This window comes from Vanellus vanellus (genome assembly GCF_965231255.1).
Source record: "Vanellus vanellus genome assembly, chromosome: 2".
NCBI lineage: Eukaryota > Metazoa > Chordata > Aves > Charadriiformes > Charadriidae > Vanellus > Vanellus vanellus.
Window position 1 is genome coordinate 39,204,310 of NC_138906.1, and position 14,149 is coordinate 39,218,458.

The 14,149-nt window shown below is 40.9% G+C and overlaps 1 protein-coding gene across 2 annotated transcripts in view; it reads left to right on the forward strand.

The window, feature by feature from the left end:
• The window catches only part of CREB5 (cAMP responsive element binding protein 5), a gene marked incomplete at its 5' end in the record, with an annotated part of 252,444 nt that overhangs the window by 184,051 nt on the left and 54,244 nt on the right, over positions 1-14,149 (forward strand). For both annotated transcript variants that reach the window (XM_082479114.1, XM_082479115.1), the window contains 2 exons: positions 562-688; positions 2,866-2,976. In XM_082479114.1, coding sequence (XP_082335240.1) covers positions 562-688; positions 2,866-2,976 — 238 coding nt within the window. The remainder of the gene's footprint in view (positions 1-561; positions 689-2,865; positions 2,977-14,149) is intronic.

Sequence of the window (14,149 nt, forward strand, 5' to 3'; positions counted from 1 at the left end):
ATGCTAACTGGTAAAATCAGGAACCTTGCTTTGGAACAAAGGCTTGGTAGCGTTTCACAGAGGAGAATATCAAGAGTGAGATGAAATACTCATTTTAGAATAGTTTATTTACAGGTGATAACATTTCAAAATTAATTTAAGAGTGTTTAATTTTCTGTCATAGTCTGGAAAACTATCTTCCAGATATTTTTGTTCCCAAGGGCTGAATTTACAGCAATGCACTGATGTGGCATGCCAGGAAATTTCCCTGCTTTGTAGAAATCTTTTGCTGGGCACTGTAAGATGCAGAGGTGCATAGAGTGAGACTGGCTGTTAGGTTTACATGCATGTTCTATCAGATGAACTATACCGGTGCTTTAACTGATAAATAGTAGAGGGAAGGTGATTCATCTGTTTCTTGAAAAACTTCTGTTCTACTGATTTATGCAGGAGAGGACAAATGCTGGATTGGCTTATCTGCGCCTGCTTGTCTAGAGCTGCCTGTGCCTAAGCAATAGCTGGCAAGGTAAGGCTTGTTTTGGTCTCTGTAGCCCATGACAGTTTTCTTTCCTTTTCTCCTAGGCCTGTCCCAGGTTCTCTGTCTTCACTACTGCACCTACACAACCGACAAAGACAGCCTATGCCTGCCTCTATGCCTGGCACCCTGCCCAACCCTACCATGCCTGGATCTTCTGCTGTACTCATGCCTGTAAGTTTTGTGGTTTGGGATTTTTTTGGGGGGGAAGGAACGTTTTTTGGTTTGTTTGTTAGTTTTTGGTTTGTTTGTTTTTTTTTTTTTTTTATTTCCCCTCGATTCAACCTATGCAGAAGTGAAAGGCTGCTGGATTTTCTAAAAAAATCCAAGTATAATGAGTTAAGGAAGCTGGACCTTTTTCACGGCTTCATCTTACACAAGTGTATTTCTGGTGCAGTTAATGGTATGCTAATTAGCCTGAGAGTGATTAGAAACAATTTACATGAGACTACAATTTCTGGTTCTCACAGTTGGTCATGTAGGTGAGATCAGTATGCTGGAACAAAAAGATTTTTCTCAAGTCAGACAAAACTGGAAAAGCCACGTACATAAGTGATGCCAGTGAACTCCAAGTAATCCTCTTTTGTGGGAGATAATCAGCTAACAAGAAACAAATGTGACTTACTTTTCCAGCCTGGTAACTTGCCCTTAATTAGAATTTGATCATGATTTCTGCTCATCTTCCACTCATTTCTGCAGAGTTGGGAGTATTCCCCATCTTCTGGGACAAACGGGGTGCGATTTGCAATTGTAGCTCCAAATTCTTAACTGATTTGAACAACCATTTCACTATAAGGTAAATAAGGGGTGGAGATGAGTACGGATGCCATGGGAAAGAGGGGCTTGGGAAAGGAGAAGTTTCTGTTTCATTGAATGATGTTTGGAAGGCAACCTGAGAGTGATTGACCATGGGAGGGAAGAAAGCACTGCTTGTTCTAGCTCTGCTAGAGCAAGGGGGATGTTTCACAGGGCTACAATGATTCAGGTTTGGCTGCTACTTGAGCAGCCATTAATAAGTTATTAGTTAATAACTTATCAATAAGGGTCTCCTGGAGTATCGACCAGGAAGTTCAACCAAAAAAAATATTAGACAAGACACTGTGGGCAGTTGTTTTTTTTTTCTGGCATGTTTCCTAAGGAACCTGAAATTGAGCAAACATCCTGCTTCAGTGTAAGCTCAGGGCCTTTGGGTTGCTGCTGGGGAGCCCTTTGGGCAGCTCTGCTTGCAGACAAGCAGGTGTGCTCTGGCTGAGGGCCTCAGAGACATGAGTGTGGAGGAGAGACAGACCCTATCAGCCCTGGCTGCCCCAGCCACAGCTCCTGCCCCCCGACCCTCCTGAAGGGGCTGCAGTGGGAGCTGCTCTTATCTCATGGAGAGGGCGAGTGGCCGTGGTGAAGGCAGCTTCTCCCCACCAGTGGGCAGTGGGATGTTGTCCTCTCCACCAGGCCCAGCACCCACTGTTGCTGGGATCATGGAGGGTGGGGAGTCACTGCCCCAGCACAGGGCACAAAAAATAGCTCCCCTGCTTGGAAGAGCTCAGGTGGATCCAAAAGGATTTCTTTCTTGTACGAGCCAAAGATTCAGTGGACGGGCCCAAAGCAAGGCAGGATGCTCTGCTCTGGCTGAAAGCAGCACCATAACCCTGCTTACCACCCCTGGCAACGGTGAGCGGTGTAACAGGCCTTGCTCTTCTCAGGGAAGGAACTCCAAGAAATTATTTTATCCAGGCCTTACTGCCATTAGGTTTTGTTTGAAAATGGTATCCCTCCCTCCCCGCCTCCTGAGATTAGTTTGCAGAAAGGGCTCTGAATAGCCAGGAGGAGTTCAGCTTTGTTTTTTGCTATCTCAGCAGTACATGAAAGCTTCCCTTACAAGACATATGGAAAACGCTTCTCAGCTGAGCAGTCTGAGTGAAGAAAAAAGAGCCAACTCATTTTCCATATACTCGGAATTGTAGATTTTTATTTATGTTTTTAACAAGCTAAGTTGGGCTGCACTGACAGGGGAAGCCACAACTTTATACAGTGATGCTTTTAAAACCACTTAACTCCGAGTGTTGTTATACTGAAAGGGAGAAAATCATTACAAAAAAGTGCAAACCTGGGTGGCTGCTACATTTGTTTAGTAAAGAACCCTTTTCTTTATAATTGGCTGTGAGTTTGCAGGGCCGATTCTGATGAAACACACGCCTGTGTGCATACACACATGCAACTCACAACACAGATTGTTATTTTTCCAGTCATGACTTGAAGAAATAAAGCTGAGTCCATTTAAATAGAAACCAAGTGTAAATTCTTGCAAATGTCTCCAGACGTTTTCAAACCTTTTTTTTTTCTTTTTCTTTTAAAAGATGGAGCGACAAATGTCAATGAACTCCAACATCATGGGGATGCAGGGGCCGAACCTCAATAATCCGTGTGCTTCACCTCAAGTCCCCCCAATGCATTCAGAAGCCAAAATGGTAAAAAGAGAAAATTTAAAAAAAAAATTATTTTCTTTTCTTATATTGCTTTTGCCGACTGGTTACCCAGACAGTGGGGGATGTAGACAGACACTGCTTACTTCATTCTTAGTCATATGTTATACTCTTTTTTTTTTTTAATACGCTGCAGTAAATTGCCTTTGTGTCTATGAACTTTCAAGATGTTCCTAGTCCTAGCTGAACTCTCGGTGAGAGGGAACTGAAGTGAAGGGTGGGCTATCTGATCTGATCCGTACTCTGTTAAATAGGATTTTTGTGCAGAGTAGTAGAATTTAAGCAAATGGTCTGGCCGATTCTGTCATGGTATCTGTGCTCCACAACTTGGCTTAAAGAAAATCGTCAGTTAATACAGAGTGAAGTAAAAAGTGCCTGATGTTGGAGGGAGTGTACATAATCTTTGTTTTTTCCAGATAGGCACATGATGTGTCAAGGTAATGGCAGTGTTAGAAAAGCAGACTGACCAAGGTATATAAAACTGGGATATTTTCTTTTGCTTGAGTGCAACAAAAGGTGTTGCTCTCAAAAAGAAGAGTCAGAATTTGGACAAAAATAATTTATTTATACGAGTCAAATGTCACAGTGTTTTTTAAAGTTGTCTTGCATGTCTTACAAGGTCAAGGCTTCTCAGGTATATGTATGGGTATAGGATTAATGTAGGTAAACTAAACAACAAGTGGGCATTTGTAAGTTTTCCCCGGCTTTACATGCACTCTCATGGAGGTATTCGGCCCTAATATCCTTGGAACCGAGTTCATCAATGTAGAAACACTTAGGCTTTTTCAGTTTCAGAACTGCCATTTTGTTGGCTAGTGGAAATACAAGGACAGAAGTTTGCAGTTTAACTCTGTAGAGTTTTTATCCTCTTAAGATATCTCATCATAGTGGAAAACAGGAGTAACTTCATTGAACTTTTTTCAGTGGCATTTCGCCAAGGTAAAATTGTCCTGAGTGAGAGAATGAAATCAAGCCGACAAAGATTAAGCAACCACATGTTTTTATATATTTCTACTTTGCATGACTGGTACAGCTTTTAAAGTTGTTGTCATCTATCCTGAGGCAAAGAAAAATATCTTCTTGACTATAGGTATGGTGCATGCAAGAGACTGTGGGTTAAGAGCAACAACATATACAAGCTTATTCTATCTCTGTTTTCTTAGATTGGGTAGGTCATGCCTTCACCTCACTGTTGGTCTGGGTTAGGCTGTTAACCCAACCTCTGTTAACACCCCGTCTAAAACCACACTCCGTAAACATGCAGCCAGTTGGCCAGAAGAAGAGCGATAGCCAAAAACGCTGGCTCCCCTGGCCAAGGAAAACCTGTGGTCAAGAGTTCTCTCTCTTCTGTACCACACAGTGACGGTGACATGCCAAATGGCAACAGCATCTGCAGCAGAGCTTGTTAAAAACTTTTTGGAATAGGCAAGTGTTTTTTCAACGCAAGCATAGTTGAGCCAAGCTAAATACTCCTTGGCTGAATAAATCGAAAACTGGCATCTGTTTTGGGGACTAAAGGTTCTGTAGTTTACTCTACCCCTGCACCCCCTGCCTTTTTTTTTTTACTGGAAGTGTGAGGCTACTTAAGAACAAGATTAAATTATTGGTGCATATGGTGAGAATTCTGTGCTTTAATAGCTGAAACTGTACATTAATACAAATTACTTTTTAATCTGGATAAGCAGGTTTTGTCTCTAAACCTAACGTATGAAGGCATGGTTCTTTCAGACAGAAATTGCTATCAATTCCAAAACACGGTATAGTGAACAAGCAGCGCCTTTGCTTCTCAGGGGCTTTCTGCCACTCTTCCAGAGATGGAAAAAATCTACACGCATTAACTCTTAAGAGCAAGAGGTGTAATTCAGAGCTCTAGGACCCTTCTTCTTTTCAAATGCAGGGTTTTTTTTTTTAATATTCTATATTCTAGTTTTATACTTTATTTCTGTTTCAGCACACATGTAATGTAAAAAGCCTCTTCATTTAGCCACTGCTTTGAAGAATACAAATCTATTACCATACTCTGCATGAACAAAAATGGAAAAAATGTAGGAAATATTCAGAGCAAAATTATTTCTTACATGTAAGGTCATGAATTTTAATTCTGAATCATCTGTATTACAGTCATGTTTGTTCTTGTTATTAACTATTTCACTTTGCTTCGTGCTCAAAGCATGAGGCTTTGTGTACTCTGGTGACTTTTTAGAAAGTCAAAACGAGGGTGCTTAGTACTTTACCGGCTTGCATCCTGCATTAGGAAGGAATTTCAGATTTCCCTGGATTCTGCTAATGCTATTACTGCTGGTGCATCCAGCACTGCTTATGTTCTCTTTGGCTGGCCCCGCTCTGCAAAGAATATATGTGTTGAACTTTAAGCAGAGTCATCTAAGCTGCTTGCAGCTAATGACTGCAGTAACTGCAGAAGTTCGGGGGACTTTGGGCCTGATTCATCAGCTGTCCAAATCCATGGCAGATGGATCAGCATTTTCTCCTCTAGACGTGAAACCCAGATGTGAGACCAAATCCTTCTGGCATCAGGAAAGTGTGTACCTGAGCAATGCAAGCATGATTTGGTATGCAGCAGTCGTAACACTATTTGGTGACACGTGTAACTTGATTTGCTTCTGTAAAATAAATATGAATAAATAATATCAGTGTGGATGCTGTGTGATGCCAGGTTTTTTAGAGAAAGCAGATAGATGGCAAAAGATACACACCCTTGATTGGTTCATAATCAGTTTGTAGTAGGAAATCTAAGCCGGTCTGATTAATACATACATTGTCTGATATTCTAGCACATCTAAAGACACATACAGAATATGTGTTGTGTTAATTTATCTGTGTATATTTTAATCAGATTGGATTACCTGGCATTTACAGAAAGCCACACTCTGCCACCCAAGGTGCTCGTTGCCTGGTTTAATCTTTTGGGGAGAATATTCCTTCAAATATTAAAGTATTGTAGATGACATCCCAGAGCTGATTTAATTTATCACAACAATCTCAGTTTCCCTCACAGTGTGCCTCTCAATTAGGTTATCACCTAATGCTTTAAAACTGTCCTAGTAAATGAATGAGTGAACATCTAAATCAATACTGCTTTCTTCTTAGATTCAGAGCTGAGTGGATAAAACCTTTCTGCTGCCCACCAAAAACACACATTGATTTTGTATTAAAATATATTGCATTGGAAAGTGGAGGAAACATATAGCTGTAAGTGTACATGGTAAAAATATGCAGAATAGCATGTGCAGAATATTAACATGTGGTTCAGTAGGCTGAGAATATTACGCACGTGGAATTGTTGGCGGTGCCTTCCCCTTAATATACTGCTTACATACAGTTTGGTTTGCAGTTTCAGAGTATTCAAGGTTTTATAACTCGGAAGTGCAATACCGTGTGGATTACTGGAGTGAAAGATAAATAGTGTGCCCTGAACTGCTGGAAGGCTGCATGAAGGCAGGCCTTTTCAGTGGAGGTGATGCCTCTCTATCTGAATTTTGCAAGGCATTGATCTTTACCTCTAGGGATTTATGAGCTCTGAAAGGAGGTGTAAAAAGCAGGCTGGAAATGAAAAGAATTGAACTTAAAAATACAGTTTTCAATTTGACCTGTTCATTTTTTTCTTCTACCCTCTCTGTCTGCCCCTTTCTAGATACATAGTTTTATAAAATGTAAATAAAATGTAATATGTGTGGCTTGGCTGTGCCTGCCTTCCTGACAGAATCTGTATGGTTCTTTAAAAAAGAAAAGAAATTGTTTGCATGTCAGGAGTATGTAGGACTGTGGGCTATTGTGTTTGCCTTGTATGCATTACTAGGTTGAACAGTAATAATAAGAAAATTAATTTGAAGTTCTCTATCAGATGTGAGAGCGAAAACATAACCAGAAAAGCAAAGCAATAAACCAGTAATGAGCATGTTCCTAATTATAATGGTAAAATATCCATATTAACTGAGCCTCATAATTTACCTAAGAATGCTGGACAGCTTTGGTGGAGGAGGAGAGGTGAAAGAATTGCAGTTAGCCAGCTGTCATCAGCACTAATTTTTATTCGACGTAATGAGAGTTAAGGGTCCAGATCCTACTGGCAGCTGTGAAAATGGTCCAAGTGTCTCCCAGGCCTCCATCCCAGCAGAAAGACTGGCTGCGGGGACCTGGGTGCATTTCCTATGGCTGTCAGACAGGCACTGCTTTATCTCTCCAGATGCAACCAAGTGGAAACGGCTCGGCTGCGGAGGTGGCTGCCTTTCCTCGGGTGCAGACCAGGGTCTGTGTTTGGATGGGGTCTTCTGCTGCTTCTTGCTTTACAAGTAACGTGTTTCTGTGCCCGTGAGCTCTGATGGTGCAAGTGGTGGAAAGGGAGAAACTGCTGGAGTGAGCTCTTAGCCCCGGTCCCAGTTCGGTACTTGTCTCAGCCCTTGTAGCAGCCCTTGCTGCGGAAACAAAAGTGCTGCCCTAACAGCAGTGGCATCCTAGGGCAGCTGGTGGCCTTGGGAAGGACATCCCACTGGGTACCAGCTCTGGGACCAGGTCTGCAAGGTTTCCATACTTTCTTCAGGCAGGAGGCTGGGATAGTCACTCCGGGCAGGATCAGAGCCACTGAAGCTCGAGGTTTAGCTACTTAACAATTCACAACTGAAGATATTTTGTTAAATATAATAAACGGTTTGAAGCCTGTGTTTTCCTATCGAGCTGGCTGGGAAAGGAATCGCTTTAGTAGAGCAACATGCATTGCTTCAGGGCCAGGAGGCTTTTCTTCGCACGGATTCTGGACTACTGAGCAGAAAGAAGAATATTGCATCTCTGCAGAGCTTTCACCAGCAATTGCTGATCTTGTCCTTCACAATAAAGCAATGAAAGTAGCGTAAGAAAGAAAAAATAAATTCCAAAGCAAAGCCTTCCAATTTAAAAAAAAAAAAAGAGTTGTGACAAAATTTCCTGTATCGGTAACTGAGAAATGTTTTCAGGGAAGGGACTGTTAAATAGTTAAAAAACACAGCGCTTCTGCAACTGTTGACAAAACTCTCTGTTCTGAAATTGTATCTCCTGTTACATTTGCGCTTGAGTTTTAAAGTCCCCAAAGCCAACCTTTCAGTGTGGTCCTGATCTACGCTTTAAAATCATCCCTGGGCAGTAGCTTTGCCTGCAGACAGTGTGCCTTGCTGTGGATTAAGGTATTATTGTGATGAGTGAAGCTAATCATATTTTGTTTTGTTTACTGAAACAGGACCTCGTACCCGTCATGCCTAAATGCTGGATTATGAACTAGACTAGGTAGGAAGTAATTCTTCTTAAGCTGTCAGTGGCCCAATAAGCGCAGTAGAGAAGCGAGGCGGTCCGGTTACTCATAGCTGCCGCGAATACGTGTTGAATATTTGATCTCGCTTCTCCCGAGTGCATACAAATTGCGTTGCTTGTTGCAGACACAAGTTGTAACAATTCCTTGCATTTTTCTTTCTTTGTGTCACTTTATCCTGCGGTGATCTTATCAGCACTATTTCCCTAGAAGAACTTGGATTGTTATTATTTTGTTTGCCTTTATTCAGCTGGGTGTTAAAATGACCTCGCTTTCTCCCCCACCCACCAGCCCTCACCCTTTCTCTTTCCCTCTGTTTCTCCACCACCCTCTCTTTCCTCAGAGGACTCACTGTCTTTGTAGATTTGTTTCTCTTTCTCCTTTTCCCTCCAGTGTCCACCCTGATTTTGTAACCATAGCAATAATTGAAATACAATCCTAATATTTGCTTGCTGTAGCTATCATCTAGCCCAACACATGGACTGCGGGCTTTTGCGTGTTGTAAGGTTTTGAAACTTAAGTCAGATGCATCTGTATACGTGAGAGCGACTTGTTTGGTGCTGAACCGTCCCTTCCAGAAAAGATTTTGTTTGTGTAAAGTTGTGTGTCACTGGGGACTGGTGCAAGTAAAAGCAAGTCCTTATGGTAGCGAAGCCAGGGAAAAGGAAATTATAAAAATGAAAACAAGGTTGTGTTACAGGGAAGTTCTGCTTCGCATAGATATGTTTCAGTCTTTTGCTTGGAATTTGTACAGCTTTCACTTTCCAAGATTTCCAAGCTGAATAATGGAAGTTGTTTTGCACTTCAGGCCGTTGCATGTTAAGCCTGGCGTTTGCTTGGGATGTGCGAGGGCATCTTATGAGAAGTGGTGGGCTTTGGGGCGGAGGGGGTGGTGTTGCACACTTTACCAGCTCCATATTTTAACCACCGAGGACACAAGAGCTGGAAGCAAAATTCTCATGGCAATAAATCTCTTCTTCACGGACAGGCTTAAAAAGCACTTTCTAAAAACTATACAGTGGCTAATGAAACAGTTTATTAATTATGATAGCGTTCCTGTGAGATAAATAATTTTAGACTGTTGAACTGAGAGAGAAAAGTGAAGTGACTCACTAGAGGCCACACAATTTGTCAGTGGAAGAGCTGAAACAAGCACAGAAGAATTTCTGGCTGCCACCTCCAGAAAATACAACTTCTGTCTGAGCATAATTTATGTATATGTATTTTTTTCAAGTTAATGTTTATTGTTAATATTGTTAATATCAATATAATTGTTGAAATATAGTGTCTTTTTAGGACTAGTGAAAGAATGCGAAGGCTCTGAACTCCTCAAACTTACAGGGGGTGCAGGCTCAAATTTAGGATTCAAATCCAAATAAAGGTGACAGTTGGTGTTTGGATTTAATGCCCCTGAAATTTCCCGAACTTTACTGATGAGATTTTGGCTCAGAATGACAAAAATTAACTGATCTTCTGAGACTTCTGTCATCCGAGATGATGGAAGCCTTGTGAGATCAGCTTCCCTGGCATTGTGGCTTTCACTGAAATCTCAGGAGAGCACTTACTTCCACATAATGTCAACCATATCCAAACCAGGACTAACGAATACCCCTGTAGAGCTCTTTCTAAGATCACAGGCATATTTGAAATACTGCTACAAGCTGTGTTCGGTCTGAGGAAATACTCACAGCATTTGTTGTTTCTTCTGTCAGATACGGCCGGTGACACTTTTCAGCGGTGGGAGGGATATATACTGTCTTCCAGATGTTCATTAGTGTAACTTCTCTTATTTATGTTCGGAGAGTTATCGAGGAGGTAATTTAAAAACTGGGACAGGCTGGGTCTCCCACCCTGGAAACACTTACGCAGCAAACTTTGGTCCACTTGCGGTTTTTACTAGCAAATTGCTGGCCAGTAATGTTTATCTGAGATTTTAGTGTATGAAATGCTATGAATAATCTTCCCAAATGTGCTCTGTAGTCAGACTGCATGGGATGTAGTGTAGTTGGTCGTGTCCTCTGCACTCTGTATCCTCCTTATACTATAATTACTGCATAGCCCACCTTACTGGACACCCCCCACCCCCCCCACCCCCCCCCCAGGGGACCAGAGCAGTCTTTACTCACAGCTTGTTGCTTATCTGCTTGAGGACTAATTGCAATTTCTCTGGCAATGCGGGCAACTCCAGGTTACTCTGCTTTAGATAGTTTACCCTATTTTAAGTGACTTATGTTAGAAAGAAGACAGCGAAATACTTGCTATAACTGGAATCATTTCCCATTAGTATTGCAGGGGCACGGGGAACACGGACTTTAAGCAGCTAAAGATGAACTTTAAAGATTTGACTAAAAGACTGTCAGTCTTGTAGGAATAGATTTTAATTTATGCGAAGCCTCTCTCTTCTAGTCATGGATGTGCTGTTTTTTCTCCTATTTTATATATGAAACTCACACTGAAACCAACTCATTACCATATTGAAAAATGTTCTAAAAAATCTCATTTTAAGATAGTATCAAATTCTTCATTTAGTAACATTATCAGTGTGGAAGTACTTTAATTTAGGTTTGTTACCTTTGTTATATTACATTTTCATTCATGAAAGCTTGGTCTTAAAATTATGTTGAAAAAAGAAAAAAAAGCTTTTATAAAATAAAAAAGCAGCAGCCAGGATTCCTGTAGCTTTGTTTTTCACTCTACTGGAAATGATTTAAAACAAAATAGCCACCTTTTCACTGCAGTTCCTCTCCTCTCCTCTCCTCTCCTCTCCTCTCCTCTCCTCTCCTCTCCTCTCCTCTCCTCTCCTCTCCTCTCCTCTCCTCTCCTCTCCTCTCCTCTCCTCTCCTCTCCTCTCCTCTCCTCTCCTCTCCTTCATTTTAATTTTCCAAAATAAGTGTTCAGAAAGGAAACAAGCTCCATAAGCAGCTTAAAATAGAATTTCACACTCTTATGGCTTTAAAAAATCAGAGGCAACGTTTTTGGTCTAGTCAAAGATTACTTTTAAAATTTAGCCCTGATTCTCAGCTGCTGTAAACTGTATAAATTCTTTGACTTCAAAGGAACTGTGTGGTTTTTGCATCAACTGAGGACCTAGTTTATACTTCTGAATCTCAAAATTTTCCTTTAGGCAAGCTCTGGCCCTTCCACAGTTTGATACTGCCAGGTAAGCATTTTGTTGGTTTTGGCTTTTGGTTTTAATGTTATTTTTTTTTTATTTAGAAAACAGTACGTATTTGCCTCTTCTTTTTACACATTGGTGTTTTGCCAATTCTTCCGGCATCTTCTATGAACCTTTTCTTACTTAATTTTTCAACTCTGCTTCCTATACGTGTTCATTACTTAATATTTAAAGATAAATTATTTTCTCTAAGCCCCCAAATAATATCAGGAGAGTTCTTCTAATTGATTCATCATACCAAGCAAGTTTTTGACTCTCCTGTATCAGTCGGTGACAGGTATTGGTACCTGTCCCCAATGATTCATAATGAAAAATTGCCAGATATTTCTTTGAAACTGATGGATGATTCATGTTTTTATATTTAGGCCACATTATTCTGGAATGTTTAAATTAGACTAAAAGCCACCTCTGAGTATACATGTGCAAACATAGAGTACATTTTTAGTTTCCCATCTGGAAATACATATAAAGTCCAGGGCTGTTTTCGAATCGCAAGAAATATTGTTATATTTTTATTATGGTATTTCAGTTCACACTCATGCTAATATGAAAAGTTTAGTAATGGCATATCCTCAATACTGCCCTCAAATGCCAAGGTTACACATGAAGTCCAATGGGATCTAGCAAATGTTTAAACTTTTATTAAAGCCCAAAGCCCAAAATAGACTTTACTAGACCTGTACAAATTATTTTAAATTATGTAAATATTTTTAATATGTCTGGCTTCTGACAGAACACCACTATACACCAAAGTATGACATTTGCCTCACTGTGCCAACTTTTTTATTTTTTTTTTTTCTTCCCAAAATACCTAGCATCATTACTGGATTTGACTAGAGTCTGCTTTATGTGCTGCTTGTGGTTCAGGAGAAATATATGTAAAGAGGATGGACTGTGTTCGCCAACTGTTAACAGAAGCTCTTTAGCATGAGGTTAAGCGTGAACTTTGTTCGGCTGCCAACGTAACAGGCAGGAGATACCCAGGATAAGGGTGGTGAAGTCCTGATCTGCTTTCCATCTGATGGACATGTACAGCTGCTCTGAAGGCTGGTATTGGTGTGCAGTGTGTGTGTGTGTCACAGAAAACATGTATGGGTTTTTGTAAGAGATATTGCTCTAACTTCATCTTCTAGGAATCCTCTTAAATTAAAAAATCCTGCAAAACATTAATATCTAGATGTGTATGAAAACTGGACTGAGTACTTCATTTAAACAAGAGGCAGTGGCAGGCGATAGCAAGAGCTAACAATTGGAAGAGCTCCGGCTTTGTTGGTCAAATGTCTGCAGGTGTGCGGGTTTGTGCACATGTGCATGTGTGTAATTTCTTTTTTCTTTTCTGTGTTGTTTTTTTGTTTTTTTTTTCTTCTTTATTCTATGCACTTTTACTGTGCAAGCATAATCTTATCTATGCCTATTTGGCTAACTTTGTCCATCTATGTATTTGTGCATTGCCTTATCTTTTGGTAAGAAACCGCTTTTCCTCAAATACTTCAGAATGTTGAAGGACAATAAATAACTGAAAATCCATCTGTATTATCCAAAAATCACTTATTAACATTTAGGATGACTACCATTTTCATAAAGAATGGGAAATTTGTTCTGCTACATTAATTTGCAGAGAGCTGTCAGTCTTCTAGTTGATGTTAGTGGTGGATTAGTTTGATTGGAAACTTGATCCAAACAATGTTTGAATTAGTTGAATAAAGAGTTCCCAGAGGTAGCCCAGGGTTTATGCGAAACCTGGTATAAAAATGTGTCACTGCTGAGAATTAAAATAGGAATGAACTGTCCTTGGTGAAATTTGTGGTTCCTAGGATTGTCCAAGGATACCCAAATCCTTAATATCATTTTAAAGATTTTATAAAGTAAAACTTCCCTTTCTTCTACACTTAAAATTCAAGATGTGTTTGTATTAGTCTTAGTAAAACTGGTGTATGTGAAGCTATTTTAATACTGCCCACAAAAATCTAAATCTAGGGCTCCTGACCACCACAACCTGGGCAATGACCAGCTGGATAAAGTAGCTCTGGAGTTCCTCACTTTACTAGTTCCTGTCTTTGGTGTGTCCCCTCCACGGTGAAAACAACAGAGACCATGAACATGCATTTCTCCGGAGCACATAAGATCTTTCTACAGAGATTTTTAAGGTCTCAAGCAGAGGTGAAGCTCTCTTGAGCTGCATGTGTGAAGGAGATGATAAGCAACCAGGATTAAGTCCTGGATGCCTTTAACCAGAGATGCTGTAGATTCTGCCGAGCGCTATATTTCCCAAGGTGTCTTTCTTTCAGAAACACACTGCCAGCCTCCTGGCTGTTACACGACAGGAGAAATGATGGGTTGGGAAGTGGCGTTTGCCTAAAGTCGTGGGCTGCCTGCAGGTCGCTCTCCATCCTTTGTTTCTCGGTGGGATGTTAGCATCATGAGTGATGGACCAATATCCACACAAGGCTAATAGTGACAGGACATATGCCAGGACCCTCACTGCAGGAGTCTTGGCAAAAGTCAAGGAGAGGAGCCCAGCAGTCTCCATCCAGGCTCTGGGCGCTCCCAATGTCCATACTGGGCAGCCATGTCCAGTGAGGAGAGAGGGTCTGCAGTGCTGGTGCTCCTGAAGTAAAGGAGCGTATGTGCCCTCTCTGCAAGGCGTAAAGCCCAGTCCTCACTGGCAGATGTCTCCTGCCCCTTTC